This window comes from Coregonus clupeaformis, chromosome 33 (assembly GCF_020615455.1).
Source record: "Coregonus clupeaformis isolate EN_2021a chromosome 33, ASM2061545v1, whole genome shotgun sequence".
NCBI classification, from domain to species: Eukaryota; Metazoa; Chordata; class Actinopteri; order Salmoniformes; family Salmonidae; genus Coregonus; species Coregonus clupeaformis.
This window is the reverse complement of record NC_059224.1, coordinates 10,310,749-10,326,985: the sequence shown is the minus strand read 5'-3', so window position 1 is coordinate 10,326,985 and position 16,237 is coordinate 10,310,749. Positions and strand designations below refer to the sequence as shown.

Here is a 16,237-nt window from a genome sequence, read left to right as displayed (position 1 = left end):
TTGTGCAAGTTCTCCCACTTAAAAAGATGAGAGAGGCCTGTAATTTTCATCATAGGTACACGTCAACTATGACAGACAAACTGAGAAAAGAAATCCAGAAAATCACATTGTAGGATTTTTTATGAATTTATTTGCAAATTATGGTGGAAAATAAGTATTTGGTCAATAACAAAGTTTCTCAATACTTTGTTATATACCCTTTGTTGGCAATGACACAGGTCAAACGTTTTCTGTAAGTCTTCACAAGGTTTTCACACACTGTTGCTGGTATTTTGGCCCATTCCTCCATGCAGATCTCCTCTAGAGCAGTGATGTTTTGGGGCTGTCGCTGGGCAACACGGACTTTCAACTCCCTCCAAAGATTTTCTATGGGGTTGAGATCTGAGACTGGCTAGGCCACTCCAGGACATTGAAATGCTTCTTACGAAGCCACTCCTTCGTTGCCCGGGCGGTGTGTTTGGGATCATTGTCATGCTGAAAGACCCAGCCACGTTTTCATCTTCAATGCCCTTGCTGATGGAAGGAGGTTTTCACTCAAAATCTCACGATACATGGCCCCATTCATTCTTTCCTTTACGGATCAGTCGTCCTGGTCCCTTTGCAGAAAAAACAGCCCCAAAGCATGATGTTTCCACCCCCATGCTTCACAGTAGGTATGGTGTTCTTTGGATGCAACTCAGCATTCTTTGTCCTCCAAACACGACGAGTTTAGTTTTTTACCAAAAAGTTATATTTTGGTTTCATCTGACCATATGACATTCTCCCAATCCTCTTCTGGATCATCCAAATGCACTCTAGCAAACTTCAGACGGGCCTGGACATGTACTGGCTTAAGCAGGGGGACACGTCTGGCACTGCAGGATTTGAGTCCCTGGCGGCGTAGTGTGTTACTGATGGTAGGCTTTGTTACTTTGGTCCCAGCTCTCTGCAGGTCATTCACTAGGTCCCCCCCGTGTGGTTCTGGGATTTTTGCTCACCGTTCTTGTGATCATTTTGACCCCACGGGGTGAGATCTTGCGTGGGAGCCCCAGATCGAGGGGAGATTATCAGTGGTCTTGTATGTCTTCCATTTCCTAATAATTGCTCCCACAGTTGATTTCTTCAAACCAAGCTGCTTACCTATTGCAGATTCAGTCTTCCCAGCCTGGTGCAGGTCTACAATTTTGTTTCTGGTGTCCTTTGACAGCTCTTTGGTCTTGGCCATAGTGGAGTTTGGAGTGTGACTGTTTGAGGTTGTGGACAGGTGTCTTTTATACTGATAACAAGTTCAAACAGGTGCCATTAACAGGTAACAAGTGGAGGACAGAGAGCCTCTTAAAGAAGAAGTTAGAGGTATGTGAGAGCCAGAAATCTTGCTTGTTTGTAGGTGACCAAATACTTATTTTCCACCATAATTTGCAAATAAATTCATTAAAAATCCTACAATGTGATTTTCTGGAAAAAAAATTCTCAATTTGTCTGTCATAGTTGACGTGTACCTATGATGAAAATTACAGGCCTCTCTCATCTTTTTAAGTGGGAGAACTTGCACAATTAGTGGCTGACTAAATACTTTTTTCCCCCACTGTATAGGGAATAGTCTGCCAATTGTGACTCACACCTACTTCCTCTGACTCATTCCAGCCCACTCACCAATACATCCAGACCCAGGGGAGCCAGCAGGAACCATCTCAGCGTCGTGCGGTCATACAGCCCCACGAAACACACCCCGCTGACACTATCCCCTTCTATCTTGTTCATTGCTAGTAGAGTGACGGTGAGACAGCCGGGCAGGCCCCAGGCACAGGCATGGAAGAGCAGGGCCTTCTTCTCTATGGCCTCGCTGCCCCACTTAGGCACGGCAGCCAGGAACCAGGTGAGGGTGAGGATGACCCACCACACACTGCCTGCCATGGTGAAGAAGTAGAGCGCCATAAAGAGCAACGTGCACGCCTTGAAGGAGGGGGAGGGGAAGATGAAGGGGAGGGAGAAGGGATGGAATAGGGAGGAGGGATGGAGAGGGAGAAAGGATGGAGCGGGAGAAGGGATGGGGAGGGAGAAGGGATGGAGAGGGAGAAGGGATGGAGAGGGAGAAGGGATGGAGGGGGAGAAGGATGGAGAGGGAGGAGTAATGGAGGGGGAGGAGGGATGGAGGGGGAGGAGGAGAAGGGATGGAGAGGGAGGAGGGATGGGGAGGGAGAAGGGATGGTAAGGGAGGAGGGATGGAGAGGGAGAGGGATGGAGAGGGAGGAGGGATGGAGAGGGAGAGGGATGGAGGGGGAGGAGGAATTGAGAGGGAGGAGGGATGGGGAGAGGGAGGAGGGATGGACGGGGAGGAGGGATGAGAGGGAGGAGGGATGGAGAGGGAGAAGGGATTGAGAGGGAGGAGGGATGGGGAGAGGGAGGAGGGATGGAGGGGGAGGAGGGATGGAGAGGGAGAAGGGATGGAGAGGGATGGAGATGGAGAAGGGATGGAGAGGGAGGTGGTGATGGAGAGTGAGAAGGGATGGAGAGGGAGAAGGGATGGAGAGGGATGGAGGAGGATGGAGAGGGAGGAGGGATGGAGAGGGAGGAGGGATGGAGAGGGAGGAGGGATGGAGAGGGAGAAGGGATGGAGAGGGAGGAGGGATGGAGTGATGGAGGGATTGAGAGGGAGAATGATGGAGAGGGAGGAGGGATGAGAGGGAGAAGGGTGGAGGGGGAGGAGGGATGGAGGGGAGAAAAGGATGGAGAGGGAGGAGGGATGGAGAGGGAGGAGGGATGGAGAGGGAGAAAGGATGGAGAGGGAGAAGGGATGGAGAGGGAGAAGGGATGGAGGGGAGGAGGGATGGAGGGGAGGAGGATGGGGAGGGAGGAGGGATGGAGGGGGGAGGAGGATGGAGAGGGAGAAGGGATGGAGAGGGAGGAGAGATGGAGAGGGAGGAGGGATGGAGGGGGAGGAGGATGGGGAGGGAGGAGGGATGGAGGGGGAGGAGGATGGAGAGGGAGAGGGATGGGGAGGGATGAGAGATGGAGAGGGAGGAGGGATGGAGAGGGGAGGAGGGATGGAGGGGGAGGAGGATGGAGAGGGAGAAGGGATGGAGAGGGAGGAGAGATGGAGAGGGAGGAGGGATGGAGGGGAGGAGGATGGGGGAGGAGGAGGGATGGAGGGGAGGAGGATGGAGAGGGAGAGGGATGGGGAGGGGAGGGATGGAGGGGGGAGAAGGGATGGAGAGGGAGAAGGATGGAGAGGAGGAGGGATGGAGAGGGAGGAGGGAGGGGGATGGAAAGGGAGAAGGATCGAGAGGAGGGAGGGATGGAGAGTGAGGAGGGATGGAGAGGAGAGGGAGGAGGGATGGAGAGATGGAGAGGGAGGAGGGTTGGAGAGGGAGAAGGATGGAGAGGGAGGAGGGTTGGAGAGGGAGAAGGATGGAGAGGGAGAAGGGATGGAGAGGGAAGAAGGATGGGAGGAGGGATGGAGAGGGAGAAGGGATGGAGAGGGAGGAGGGATGGAGAGGGAGGAAGGTATGGAGAGGGTGGAGGGATGAGAGGGAGGAGGGATGGAGAGGGAGGAGGGACGGAGAGATGGAGAGGGAGAAAGATGGAGAGGGAGAAGGGATGGAGAGGGAGGAGGGATGGAGAGATGGAGAGGGAGGATGGATGGAGGGGGAGGAGGATGGAGTGGGAGAGGGATGGAGAGGGAGAAGGTATGGAGAGGGAGGAGGGATGAGAGGGTGGAGGGATGGAGAGGGAGGAGGGATGGAGAGGGAGAAGGATGGAGAGGGAGAAGGGATGGAGAGGGAGGAGAGATGGAGAGGGAGGAGGGATGGAGGGGAGGAGGATGGAGAGGGAGAAGGGATGGAGAGGGAGGAGAGATGGAGAGGGAGGAGGGGGAGGAGGATGGAGAGGGAGAGGGATGGGGAGGGAGGAGGGATGGAGGGGAGGAGGGATGGAGAGGGAGAGGGATGGAGAGGGAAGGAGGGATGGGGAGGGAGGAGGGATGGAGGGGGAGAAGGGATGGAGAGGGAGAAGGATGGAGAGGGAGGAGGGATGGAGAGGGAGGAGGGAGGAGGGATGGAAAGGGAGAAGGATCGAGAGGGAGGAGGGATGGAGAGTGAGGAGGGATGGAGAGTGAGGAGGGATGGAGAGGGAGAAGGATGGAGAGGGAGGAGGGATGGAGAGGAGAGGGAGGAGGGATGGAGAGATGGAGAGGGAGGAGGGTTGGAGAGGGAGAAGGATGGAGAGGGAGGAGGGTTTGAGAGGGAGAAGGATGGAGAGGGAGAAGGGATGGAGAGGGAAGAAGGATGGAGAGGGAGAAGGGATGGAGAGGGAGGAGGGTTGGAGAGGGAGGAGAGATGGAGAGGGAGGAGGGATGGAGGGGGAGGAGGATGGAGAGGGAGAGGGATGGGGAGGGAGGAAGGATGGAGGGGGGAGGAGGATGGAGAGGGAGAGGGATGGAGAGGGAGGAGGGATGGGGAGGGAGGAGGGATGGAGGGGGAGAAGGGATGGAGAGGGAGAAGGATGGAGAGGGAGGAGGGATGGAGAGGGAGGAGGGAGGAGGGATGGAAAGGGAGAAGGATCGAGAGGGAGGAGGGATGGAGAGTGAGGAGGGATGGAGAGGAGAGGGAGGAGGGATGGAGAGATGGAGAGGGGAGGAGGGTTGGAGAGGGAGAAGGATGGAGAGGGAGGAGGGTTTGAGAGGGAGGAGGGAGGAGGGATGGAAAGGGAGAAGGATCGAGAGGGAGAAGGGATGGAGAGGGAGGAGGGTTGGAGAGGGAGGAGAGATGGAGAGGGAGGAGGGATGGAGGGGGAGGAGGATGGAGAGGGAGAGGGATGGGGAGGAGGAGGGATGGAGGGGGAGGAGGATGGAGAGGGAGAGGGATGGAGAGGGAGGAGGGATGGGGAGGGAGGAGGGATGGAGGGGGAGAAGGGATGGAGAGGGAGAAGGATGGAGAGGGAGGAGGGATGGAGAGGGAGGAGGGAGGAGGGATGGAAAGGGAGAAGGATCGAGAGGGAGGAGGGATGGAGAGTGAGGAGGGATGGAGAGGAGAGGGAGGAGGGATGGAGAGATGGAGAGGGAGGAGGGTTGGAGAGGGAGAAGGATGGAGAGGGAGGAGGGTTTGAGAGGGAGAAGGATGGAGAGGGAGAAGGGATGGAGAGGGAAGAAGGATGGGAGGAGGGATGGAGAGGGAGAAGGGATGGAGAGGGAGGAGGGTTGGAGAGGGAGAAGGATGGAGAGGGAGGAGGGTTTGAGAGGGAGAAGGATGGAGAGGGAGAAGGGATGGAGAGGGAAGAAGGATGGGAGGAAGGATGGAGAGGGAGAAGGGATGGAGAGGGAGGAGGGATGGAGAGGGAGGAGGGATGGAGAGGTAGAAGGATGGAGAGGGAGGAGTGATGGAGAGTGAGGAGGGATGGAGAGGGAGGAGGGATGGAGAGGGAGGAGCATGGAGAGGGAGAAGGATGGAGAGGGAGGAGGGATGGAGAGGGAGGAGCATGGAGAGGGAGGAGGGATGGAGAGGGAGGAGGGATGGAGAGGGAGGAGCATGGAGAGGGAGAAGGATGGAGAGGGAGGAGGGAGGAGGGATGGAGAGGGAGGAGGGATGGAGAGGGAGGAGCATGGAGAGGGAGGAGCATGGAGAGGGAGAAGGATGGAGAGGGAGAAGGGATGGAGAGGGAGGAGGGAGGAGGGAGGAGGATGGAGAGGGAGAAGGGATGGAGAGAGAGAAGGATGGGGAGGGATGGAGAGGGAGGAGGGATGGAGAGGGAGGAGGGGAAAATGAGAAGAGAATGATGTTTAGATTAGACAGAAGAATATCAAACATATAATTGTATTTTTTTTATTTACAATAGCCCTAAATGTCAAAGAGAAAATTGAAACTAATTCAATCAATCAGTTATTAATTAATCAATCACTAAGACAACGGATGTTCACCTTGTTGTGGGAGCCCTGGGTGACGGTGTGCGCCCGGAAGCGGCCGGGGCTCGCCGCGTTGCACGCCACCCGGTCCTCCAGTAGGAAGCCCAGGAAGAATACCAGCGACACCATCATGTAGCACACGGCATAGAAGATGATTGGCCGCTCCGGGTAGCGGAACCTGGACACGTCGATGAGGAAGGTGAGGAAGGTGAAGAGTGTTGCCGAGAGACAGACGATGGACACCACGCCAATAAAGTAGCGGGCGAACACCAGCTCGTCCCGCTGGAAGTACATGTTGGGGCAGGGGGGTGAGCAATCCCTCATGCCCAGGAAGGTGTAGCCCAGGTCGGGGTCGATCTTGAGCTCACGGGGGCACCAGAAGCCATAGTCGCGCTGGACGGAGATAGGCGACTCAGTGGAGTCTGCGCTGGAGAGCAGGTCTACAGGACGGGGGTATGGCTCGTCACAGTCTGGGAACCTGGTGTACGGAGAGGAAACAGCTTATGTTAGACACATTATATTTACCTTAGAGAAAGACACAAAGCTAAACCTTTATTTTACGGGACAGTTTCCTCAGATTTTACGTTGTATTTGCTAGGAAATTATGTGTTACTATTGTTTAATTAACATTTTGCCATGTCATTCTTATTGATGTTATGGTACAGAAATTAGCAAGTATTTTCTGAGAAATTAGTGGTAAAAGGATGATACAAAAATTGTATTTGCCTCAGATGTGTAAAGGTACACTGTGTAAAACTGTACCCTAGAGTACAGTAGACTACTAACCTGTTACAGTCCATCTCTTCTGGCCAGGTGACTCCGAATATGTCCATGAGTTTGTAGCAGTCTCCCTTGGCTCTCTGGCACAGCCGTCGGCAGGGCAGCGTCATGCGTCCGTACTCAGTACACACCGGAGCATAGAGGGCACACAGGAACATCCTCAGCTCTGAGGAACACTGCAGGTTCACCATGGGATGGAAGGGCTGCGGAGAGGAAAACACACGGCTGTCAGGAAGTGTATACCAATGCTGTGTTTTGTGTGTGGGAGATTAAAATGGATTTAATTGTCATTTTTTGTCAACGATCTACACAAAGTACTCTGTAATGTCAAAGTGGAAGAAAAATTCTAACATTTGTAAAAAAAAATATATATATATATATCTTGATTACATAAGTATTCAACCCCCTGAGTCAATGTTAGAATCACCTTTGGCAGCAATTACAGCTGTGAGTCTTTCTGGGTAAGTCTCTAAGAGCTTTGCATACTTGGGCGGTATACCATATATACCATATACCGGGATATTTGGAGAAAGCCATGGGATGGTTTTTCAATACCATCAAAACTATTTATTTTAAAATTTTCAATAAATTTGAATATTTGTAGCGACTTTTTAAGTTAATACTTGCAGTCAACTTGAGCAGTATGCTATGAGATAAAGCAGATGTATTTTTTCACTTCACCTGTCACATCATTTTACATTATGAAGCTTACCGTAGTTCCCCAGAACAGTTCAGCCAGTTTGTTTGTAAATAGCACAACAGGAGAAAGCGGGAGCTGGTGAGTCCATAGCGTTCTATATCTATCGGCAAATCTCTGTTGTGCACATGTGGTAATGAAGTTTACACTTGTATGTAATTCACTACTAAATGTTTGCCATCATATAACGGCTTTCTGCCGTGTTTGAAAAGTCAAAGAGCTCTTGGTGAGCTGCACTCAAAAAGATGTCGCATAAAGCTTACTTCATTATTCAATGTTTTTAATTATTTTCACTGCATCAGGTATAGCGGTCCTTTTGCTTCCTACCTGCGTTTTTTTTCTCCTCAGTTTTTCTCCCCTCTGCTCCATGTACACATGCTCTTCCTTCAGAAAAACATGCATCACAACTTTGTTCATTTGCACAATTTCTCTCATTCACTTTCACTTGTAAATGTCCACACTATCCGAAAATGACATTTGGTAGCTACTAGCCATGCTTGTATAACTTTATGAGCTGGATTTGCCTGTCTTTGCAATTAGCTTATGTTCGTTTTCACTCATTAGCATTTAGCTAACCACGTCTATGTGATTTCGCTATTACTTGTGCTAATTTCATTAGGATTTTGGTAATAGACGCCCAATGGGCTTTTTTGTGTTTTTTGCGTCCCCTTGTGTGCTATTCCCGGGATGGCGGTATGAAAATCTGGATAACGCCCAAGCCTACTGGATTGTACAATACTTGCACATTATTCTTTAAAAAAATTATTCAAACTATCAAGTTGGCTGTTGATCATTGCTAGACAGCCATTTTCAAGACTTGCCATAGATTTTCAAGCCGATTTAAGTCAAAATTGTAACTAGGCCACTCAGGAACATTCAGTGTCATCTTGGCCTTGTGTTTTAGATAATTGTCCTGTTGAAAGGGGAATTTGTCTCCCAGTGTCTGTTGGAAAGCAGACTGAAGCAGGTTTGCCTTTTCTTAGCTCTATTCCATTTATTTGTATCCTAAAAAACTCCCTAGGCCTTGCCAATGACAAGCATACTGATAACATGATGCAGCCACCACCATGCTTGAAAATATGAAGAGTGGTACTCAGTGATGTGTTGTGTTTGCCCCAAACATAATGCTTTGTATTCAGGACATAAAGTAAATTTCTTTGCCACATTTTTTGAAGTTTTACTTTAGTGCCTTATTGCAAACAGGATGCATGTTTTGGAATATTTTTATTTTGTACAGGCTTCCTTCTTTTCACTCTGTCATTTAGGTTAGTATTGTGGAGTAACTACAACGCTGTTGATCCATCCTCAGTTTTCTCCTATCACAGCCATTAAACTCTGTAACTGTTTTAAAGTCACCATTGGCCTTATGGTGAAATCCCTGAGCGGTTTCCTTCCTCTCCGGCAACTGTGTTAGGAAGGACGCCTGTATCGTTGTAGTGGCTGGGTATATTGATACACCATCAAAAGTGTAATTAATAACTTCACCATGTTCAATGGGATATTCAATGTCTGTTTTCTTTGTTTTTTGTTTTGTTTTTTTACAATCCACCAATAGGTGCCCTTCTTTGCGAGGCATTGGATAAACTCCCTGGCCTTTGTGGTTGAATCTGTGTTTGAAATTCACTGCTCGACTTAGGAACCTTATAGATAATTGTACACTGAGTGTACAAAATATTTATATGTACAGTGAGGGGAAAAAAGTATTTGATCCCCTGCTGATTTTGTACGTTTGCCCACTGACAAAGAAATGATCAGTCTATAATTTTAATGGTAGGATTATTTGAACAGTGAGAGACAGAATAACAACAACAAAATCCAGAAAAACGCATGTCAAAAATGTTATAAATTGATTTACATTTTAATGAGGAAAATAAGTATTTGACCCCCTCTCAATCAGAAAGATTTCTGGCTCCCAGGTGTCTTTTATACAGGTAACGAGCTGAGATTAGGAGCACACTCTTAAAGGGAGTGCTCCTAATCTCAGCTTGTTACCTGTATAAAAGACACCTGTCCACAGAAGCAATCAATCAATCAGATTCCAAACTCTCCACCATGGCCAAGACCAAAGAGCTCTCCAAGGATGTCAGGGACAAGATTGTAGACCTACACAAGGCTGGAATGGGCTACAAGAGCATCGCCAAGCAGCTTGGTGAGAAGGTGACAACAGTTGGTGCGATTATTCGCAAATGGAAGAAACACAAAATAACTGTCAATCTCCCTCGGCCTGGGGCTCCATGCAAGTTCTCACCTCGTGGAGTTGCAATGATAAGGAGAACGGCGAGGAATCAGCCCAGAACTACACGGGAGGATCTTGTCAATGATCTCAAGGCAGCTGGGACCATAATCACCAAGAAAACAATCGGTAACACACTACGCCGTGAAGGACTGAAATCCTGCAGCGCCCGCAAGGCATCTGAATGATTCAGAGGAGAACTGGGTGAAAGTGTTGTGGTCAGATGAGACCAAAATGGAGCTCTTTGGCATCAACTCAACTCGCCGTGTTTGGAGGAGGAGGAATGCTGCCTATGACCCCAAGAACACCATCCCCACCGTCAAACATGGAGGTGGAAACATTATGCTTTGGGGGTGTTTTTCTGCTAAGGGGACAGGACAACTTCACCGCATCAAAGGGACGATGGACGGGGCCATGTACCGTCAAATCTTAGGTGAGAACCTCTTCCCTCAGCCAGGGCATTGAAAATGGGTCGTGGATGGGTATTCCAGCAATGCAATGACCCAAAACACACGGCCAAGGCAACAAAGGAGTGGCTCAAGAAGAAGCACATTAAGGTCCTGGAGTGGCCTTGCCAGTCTCCAGACCTTAATCCCATAGAAAATCTGTGGAGGGAGCTGAAGGTTCGAGTTGCCAAACGTCAGCCTCGAAACCTTAATGACTTGGAGAAGATCTGCAAAGAGGAGTGGGACAAAATCCCTCCTGAGATGTGTGCAAACCTGGTGGCCAACTACAAGAAACGTCTGACCTCTGTGATTGCAAACAAGGGTTTTGTCACCAAGTACTAAGTCATGTTTTGCAGAGGGGTCAAATACTTATTTCCTTCATCAAAATGCAAATCAATTTATAACATTTTTGACATGCATTTTACTGGATTTTTGTTGTTGTTATTCTGTCTCTCACTGTTCAAATAATCCTACAATTAAAAGTATAGACTGGTCATGTCTTTGTCAGTGGGCAAACGTACAAAATCAGCAGGGGATCAAATACTTTTTTCCCTCACTGTATATATATATATATATATATATATATATATATATATATATATTTTTGCGAGAGAAAAAAATTATGGGGGATTGGAAGTGATGCAGACAATTACATTGATGGAAGTTACAATCTATCTGCAATATTAAAGCTGATCTAAAAAAAGAACACCTTCCTAATATTGAGTGACATCAATAAGGGATCATAGCTTTCACCTAAATTCACCTGGTCAGTCTGTCATGGAAAGAGCAGGTGTTCTTAATGTTTTGTACACTCAGTGTACAATCATACACACAGAGAAACTCACACACACTGTATGTCAAACACACGTTAAACACACAAACCCCTCAGCCTTAAAAAGACACACACAGACAACAGAACAGTCTTCTAAAGCAGAGCAATATTCATGTGCAGCCAAAAGAAGAGCTCAAACAGACAGGAACATCTTGTCGGACATAGTTTGGAGCTGACTCAAAAAAACAACTCCTCCCCCTATCCTCATGATACTCCTCCCCCTATCCTCATGATACTCCTCCCCCCTTTCTCTCCCCTTCCTCCCTCTGCCTGGCACAATAAGACAGAGGGAGGAGGGAGGAAAGGAGGAGGGAGGAGGAGTTGGAAAAGCATGGTAACCCAACCCCCCCTTCATCAGACGCCAGGCACAGGGAGGGGCTCTGGAGAGTCCTTTGTGTTTGGAGGAGGACCACGCTGTTACACACACACACACACAGTTCCCTCTCTGCCATCATGCATTCTGGGAGAGAACAGTAGCTAGCTAGCAGCTGTGGGGCATGGCTTTAGTATGCAAATCCCCAGGGGGAGTGAAGAAAGGGCCCCCACCCTCCCAGCTCCCAGAGGGGGGAGGGGGACAAGACAGGTGTGCTAAATGGAATTTCATTAAAAGAGCCAGAGGGAATAATAGTGGTGGGTATTGGAACAGAACAGGCCAGAACAGAACAGGCCAGAACAGAACATGCCAGAACAGAAAAGGCCAGAACATGCCAGAACTAAAAATGCCAGAACAGAACAGGCCAGAACAGAACAGAACACGCCAGAACAGAACAGGCCAGAACAGGCCAGAACTAAACATGCCAGAACAGAACACACAAGAACAGGCCAGAACAGAACAGGCAAGAACAGGCCAGAACAGAACAGGCCAGAACTAAACATGCCAGAACAGAACAGAACAGGTCAGAACAGGCCAGAACTAAACAGGATAGAACAGAACAGGATAGAACAGAACAGGATAGAACAGAACAGGATAGAACAGAACAGGCCAGAACAGAACAGGATAGAACAGAACAGGATAGAACAGAACAGGCCAGAACAGAACAGGATAGAACAGAACAGGCCAGAACAGAACAGGATAGAACAGACCAGGATAGAACAGACCAGGATAGAACAGAACAGGATAGAACAGAACAGGATAGAACAGAACAGGCCAGACCAGAACAGGCCAGATAAGAACAGGATAGAACAGAACAGGATAGAACAGACCAGGATAGAACAGAACAGGCCAGAACAGAACAGGACAGAACAGAACAGGCCAGATCAGAACAGGATAGATCAGAACAGGATAAAACAGAACAGGCCAGAACAGAACAGGCCAGAACAGAACAGGCCAGAACAGGATAGAACAGAACAGGCCAGATCAGAAAAGGCCAGATCAGAACAGGATAGAACAGAACAGGATAGAACAGAACAGGATAGAACAGAACAGGCCAGAACAGAACAGGCCAGAACAGAACAGGCCAGATCAGAACAGGATAGATCAGAACAGGATAAAACAGAACAGGCCAGAACAGAACAGGCCAGAACAGAACAGGCCAGAACAGGATAGAACAGAACAGGCCAGATCAGAAAAGGCCAGATCAGAACAGGATAGAACAGAACAGGATAGAACAGAACAGGTCAGATCAGAACAGGATAGAACAGAACAGGCCAGAACAGAACAGGCCAGAACAGGATAGAACAGAACAGGATAGCACAGAACAGGCCAGAACAGAACAGAACAGGCCAGAACAGAACAGAACAGGATAGAACAGAACAGGATAGAACAGAACAGGATAGACCAGAACAGGCCAGATCAGAACAGAACAGAACAGGATAGAACAGAACAGGCCAGAACAGAACAGGATAGAACAGAACAGGCCAGATCAGAACAGGCCAGAACAGAACAGGATAGAACAGAACAAGATAGAACAGAACAGGATAGAACAGGCCAGAACAGAACAGGCCAGAACAGAACAGGCCAGATCAGAACATGATAGAACAGAACAGGCCAGATCAGAACAGGATAGAACAGAACAGGATAGAACAGAACAGGCCAGATCAGAACAGGATAGAACAGAACAGGACAGAACAGAACAGGCCAGAACAGAACAGGATAGAACAGAACAGGATAGAACAGGCCAGATCAGAACAGGATAGAACAGAACAGAATAGGATAGAACAGAACAGACCAGAACAGAACAGGCCAGATCAGAACAGGATAGATCAGAACAGGATAGAACAGAACAGGTCAGATCAGAACAGGATAGAACAGAACAGGCCAGAACAGAACAGGCCAGAACAGGATAGAACAGAACAGGATAGCACAGAACAGGCCAGAACAGAACAGAACAGGCCAGAACAGAACAGAACAGGATAGAACAGAACAGGATAGAACAGAACAGGATAGACCAGAACAGGCCAGATCAGAACAGAACAGAACAGGATAGAACAGAACAGGCCAGAACAGAACAGGATAGAACAGAACAGGCCAGATCAGAACAGGCCAGAACAGAACAGGATAGAACAGAACAAGATAGAACAGAACAGGATAGAACAGGCCAGAACAGAACAGGCCAGAACAGAACAGGCCAGATCAGAACATGATAGAACAGAACAGGCCAGATCAGAACAGGATAGAACAGAACAGGATAGAACAGAACAGGCCAGATCAGAACAGGATAGAACAGAACAGGCCAGAACAGAACAGGCCAGAACAGAACAGGATAGAACAGAACAGGATAGAACAGGCCAGATCAGAACAGGATAGAACAGAACAGAATAGGATAGAACAGAACAGACCAGAACAGAACAGGCCAGATCAGAACAGGATAGATCAGAACAGGATAGAACAGAACAGGCCAGATCAGAACAGGATAGAACAGAACAGGCCAGAACAGAACAGGCCAGAACAGAACATGCAAGAACAGAACAGGATGGAACAGAACAGGATAGAACAGAACAGGATAGAACAGAACAGGCCAGATCAGAACAGGATAGATCAGAACAGGATAGAACAGAACAGGCCAGATCAGAACAGGCCAGAACAGGATAGAACAGAACAGGCCAGATCAGAACAGGATAGAACAGAACAGGATAGAACAGGCCAGATCAGAACAGGATAGAACAGAACAGAATAGGATAGAACAGAACAGGCCAGAACAGAACAGGCCAGAACAGAACAGGCCAGATCAGAACAGGATAGATCAGAACAGGATAGAACAGAACAGGCCAGAACAGGATAGAACACAACAGGCCAGATCAGAACAGGATAGAACAGAACAGGATAGAACAGGCCAGATCAGAACAGGATAGAACAGAACAGGCAAGAACAGAACAGGCCAGAACAGAACAGGCCAGATCAGAACAGGATAGAACAGAACAGGCCAGAACAGGATAGAACAGGCCAGAACAGAACAGGCCAGAACAGAATAGGATAGAACAGAACAGGATAGAACAGAACAGGATAGAACAGAACAGGCCAGAACAGAACAGGCCAGAACAGAACAGGCCAGATCAGAACAGGATAGATCAGAACAGGATAGAACAGAACAGGCCAGATCAGAACAGGCCAGAACAGGATAGAACAGAACAGGATAGAGCAGAACAGGATAGAACAGAACAGGCCAGATCAGAACAGGCCAGATCAGAACAGGATAGAACAGAACAGGCCAGAACAGGATAGAACAGAACAGGCCAGAACAGAACAGGCCAGAACAGAATAGGATAGAACAGAACAGGATAGAACAGAACAGGATACAACAGAACAGGCCAGAACAGAACAGGCCAGAACAGGCCAGATCAGAACAGGATAGATCAGAACAGGATAGAACAGAACAGGCCAGATCAGAACAGGCCAGAACAGGATAGAACAGAACAGGATAGAACAGAACAGGATAGAACAGAACAGGCCAGAACAGGCCAGAACAGAACAGGCCAGAACAGAACAGGCCAGAACAGAACAGGATAGAACAGAACAGGCCAGAACAGAACAGGCCAGATTAGAACAGAACATGATAGAACAGAACAGGATAGAACAGAACAGGCCAGATCAGAACAGAACAGAACAGGATAGAACAGAACAGGATAGAACAGAACAGGATAGAACAGAACAGGCCAGATCAGAACCGGCCAGAACAGAACAGGCCAGATCAGAACAGGATAGAACAGAACAGGCCAGAACAGGCTTGGTTTTCAGTGGATATCTTAAATGTACAGTGGGGAGAACAAGTATTTGATACACTGCCGATTTTGCAGGTTTTCCTACTTACAAAGCATGTAGAGGTCTGTAATTTTTATCATAGGTACACTTCAACTGTGAGAGACGGAATCTAAAAAATCCAGAAAATCACATTGTATGATTTTTAAGTAATTCATTTGCATTTTATTGCATGACATAAGTATTTGATACATCAGAAAAGCAGAACTTAATATTTGGTACAGAAACCTTTGTTTGCAATTACAGAGATCATACGTTTCCTGTTGGTCTTGACCAGGTTTGCACACACTGCAGCAGGGATTTTGGCCCACTCCTCCATACAGAACTTTTCCAGATCCTTCAGGTTTCGGGGCTGTCGCTGGGCAATACGGACTTTCAGCTCCCTCCAAATATTTTCTATTGGGTTCAGGTCTGGCGACTGGCTAGGCCACTCCAGGACCTTGAGATGCTTCTTACGGAGCCACTCCTTAGTTACCCTGGCTGTGTGTTTTGGGTCATTGTCATGCTGGAAGACCCAGCCACGACCCATCTTCAATGCTCTTACTGAGGGAAGGAGGTTGTTGGCCAAGATCTCGCAATACATGGCCCCATCCATCCTCCCCTCAATACGGTGCAGTCGTCCTGTCCCCTTTGCAGAAAAGTATCCCCAAAGTATGATGTTTCCACCTCCATGCTTCACGGTTGGGATGGTGTTCTTGGGGTTGTACTCATCCTTCTTCTTCCTCCAAACACGGTGAGTGGAGTTTAGACCAAAAAGCTATATTTTTGTCTCATCAGACCACATGACCTTCTCCCATTCCTCCTCTGGATCATCCAGATGGTCATTGGCAAACTTCAGACGGGCCTGGACATGCGCTGGCTTGAACAGGGGAACCTTGCGTGCGCTGCAGGATTTTAATCAATGACGGCGTAGTGTGTTACTAATTGTTTTCTTTGAGACTGTGGTCCCAGCTCTCTTCAGGTCATTGACCAGGTCCTGCCGTGTAGTTCTGGGCTGATCCCTCACCTACCAACCAGTAAGAATTCAGGCTCTCACAGACCTGTTAGTTTTTCTTTAAGCAGGCCTCCTGTTCTCCACTCATTACCTGTATTAACTGCACCTGTTTGAACTCATTACCTGTATAAAAGACACCTGTCCACACAATCAATCAAACAGACTCCAACCTCTCCACAATGGCC

General features: G+C 48.5%; 1 protein-coding gene across 1 annotated transcript in view; it reads right to left on the bottom strand.

Annotated features, from left to right (window-relative positions):
* LOC121548620 (frizzled-3-like) overlaps positions 1 to 16,237 on the bottom strand; it is a 39,530-nt gene that overhangs the window by 13,863 nt on the left and 9,430 nt on the right. Inside the window, exons 3-5 of the mRNA XM_041860137.2 lie at positions 6,662 to 6,858; positions 5,891 to 6,353; positions 1,633 to 1,932 (exon numbers count right to left, since the gene is read on the bottom strand). Of these exons, the coding sequence (XP_041716071.1) occupies positions 1,633 to 1,932; positions 5,891 to 6,353; positions 6,662 to 6,858 (960 nt within the window). The remainder of the gene's footprint in view (positions 1 to 1,632; positions 1,933 to 5,890; positions 6,354 to 6,661; positions 6,859 to 16,237) is intronic.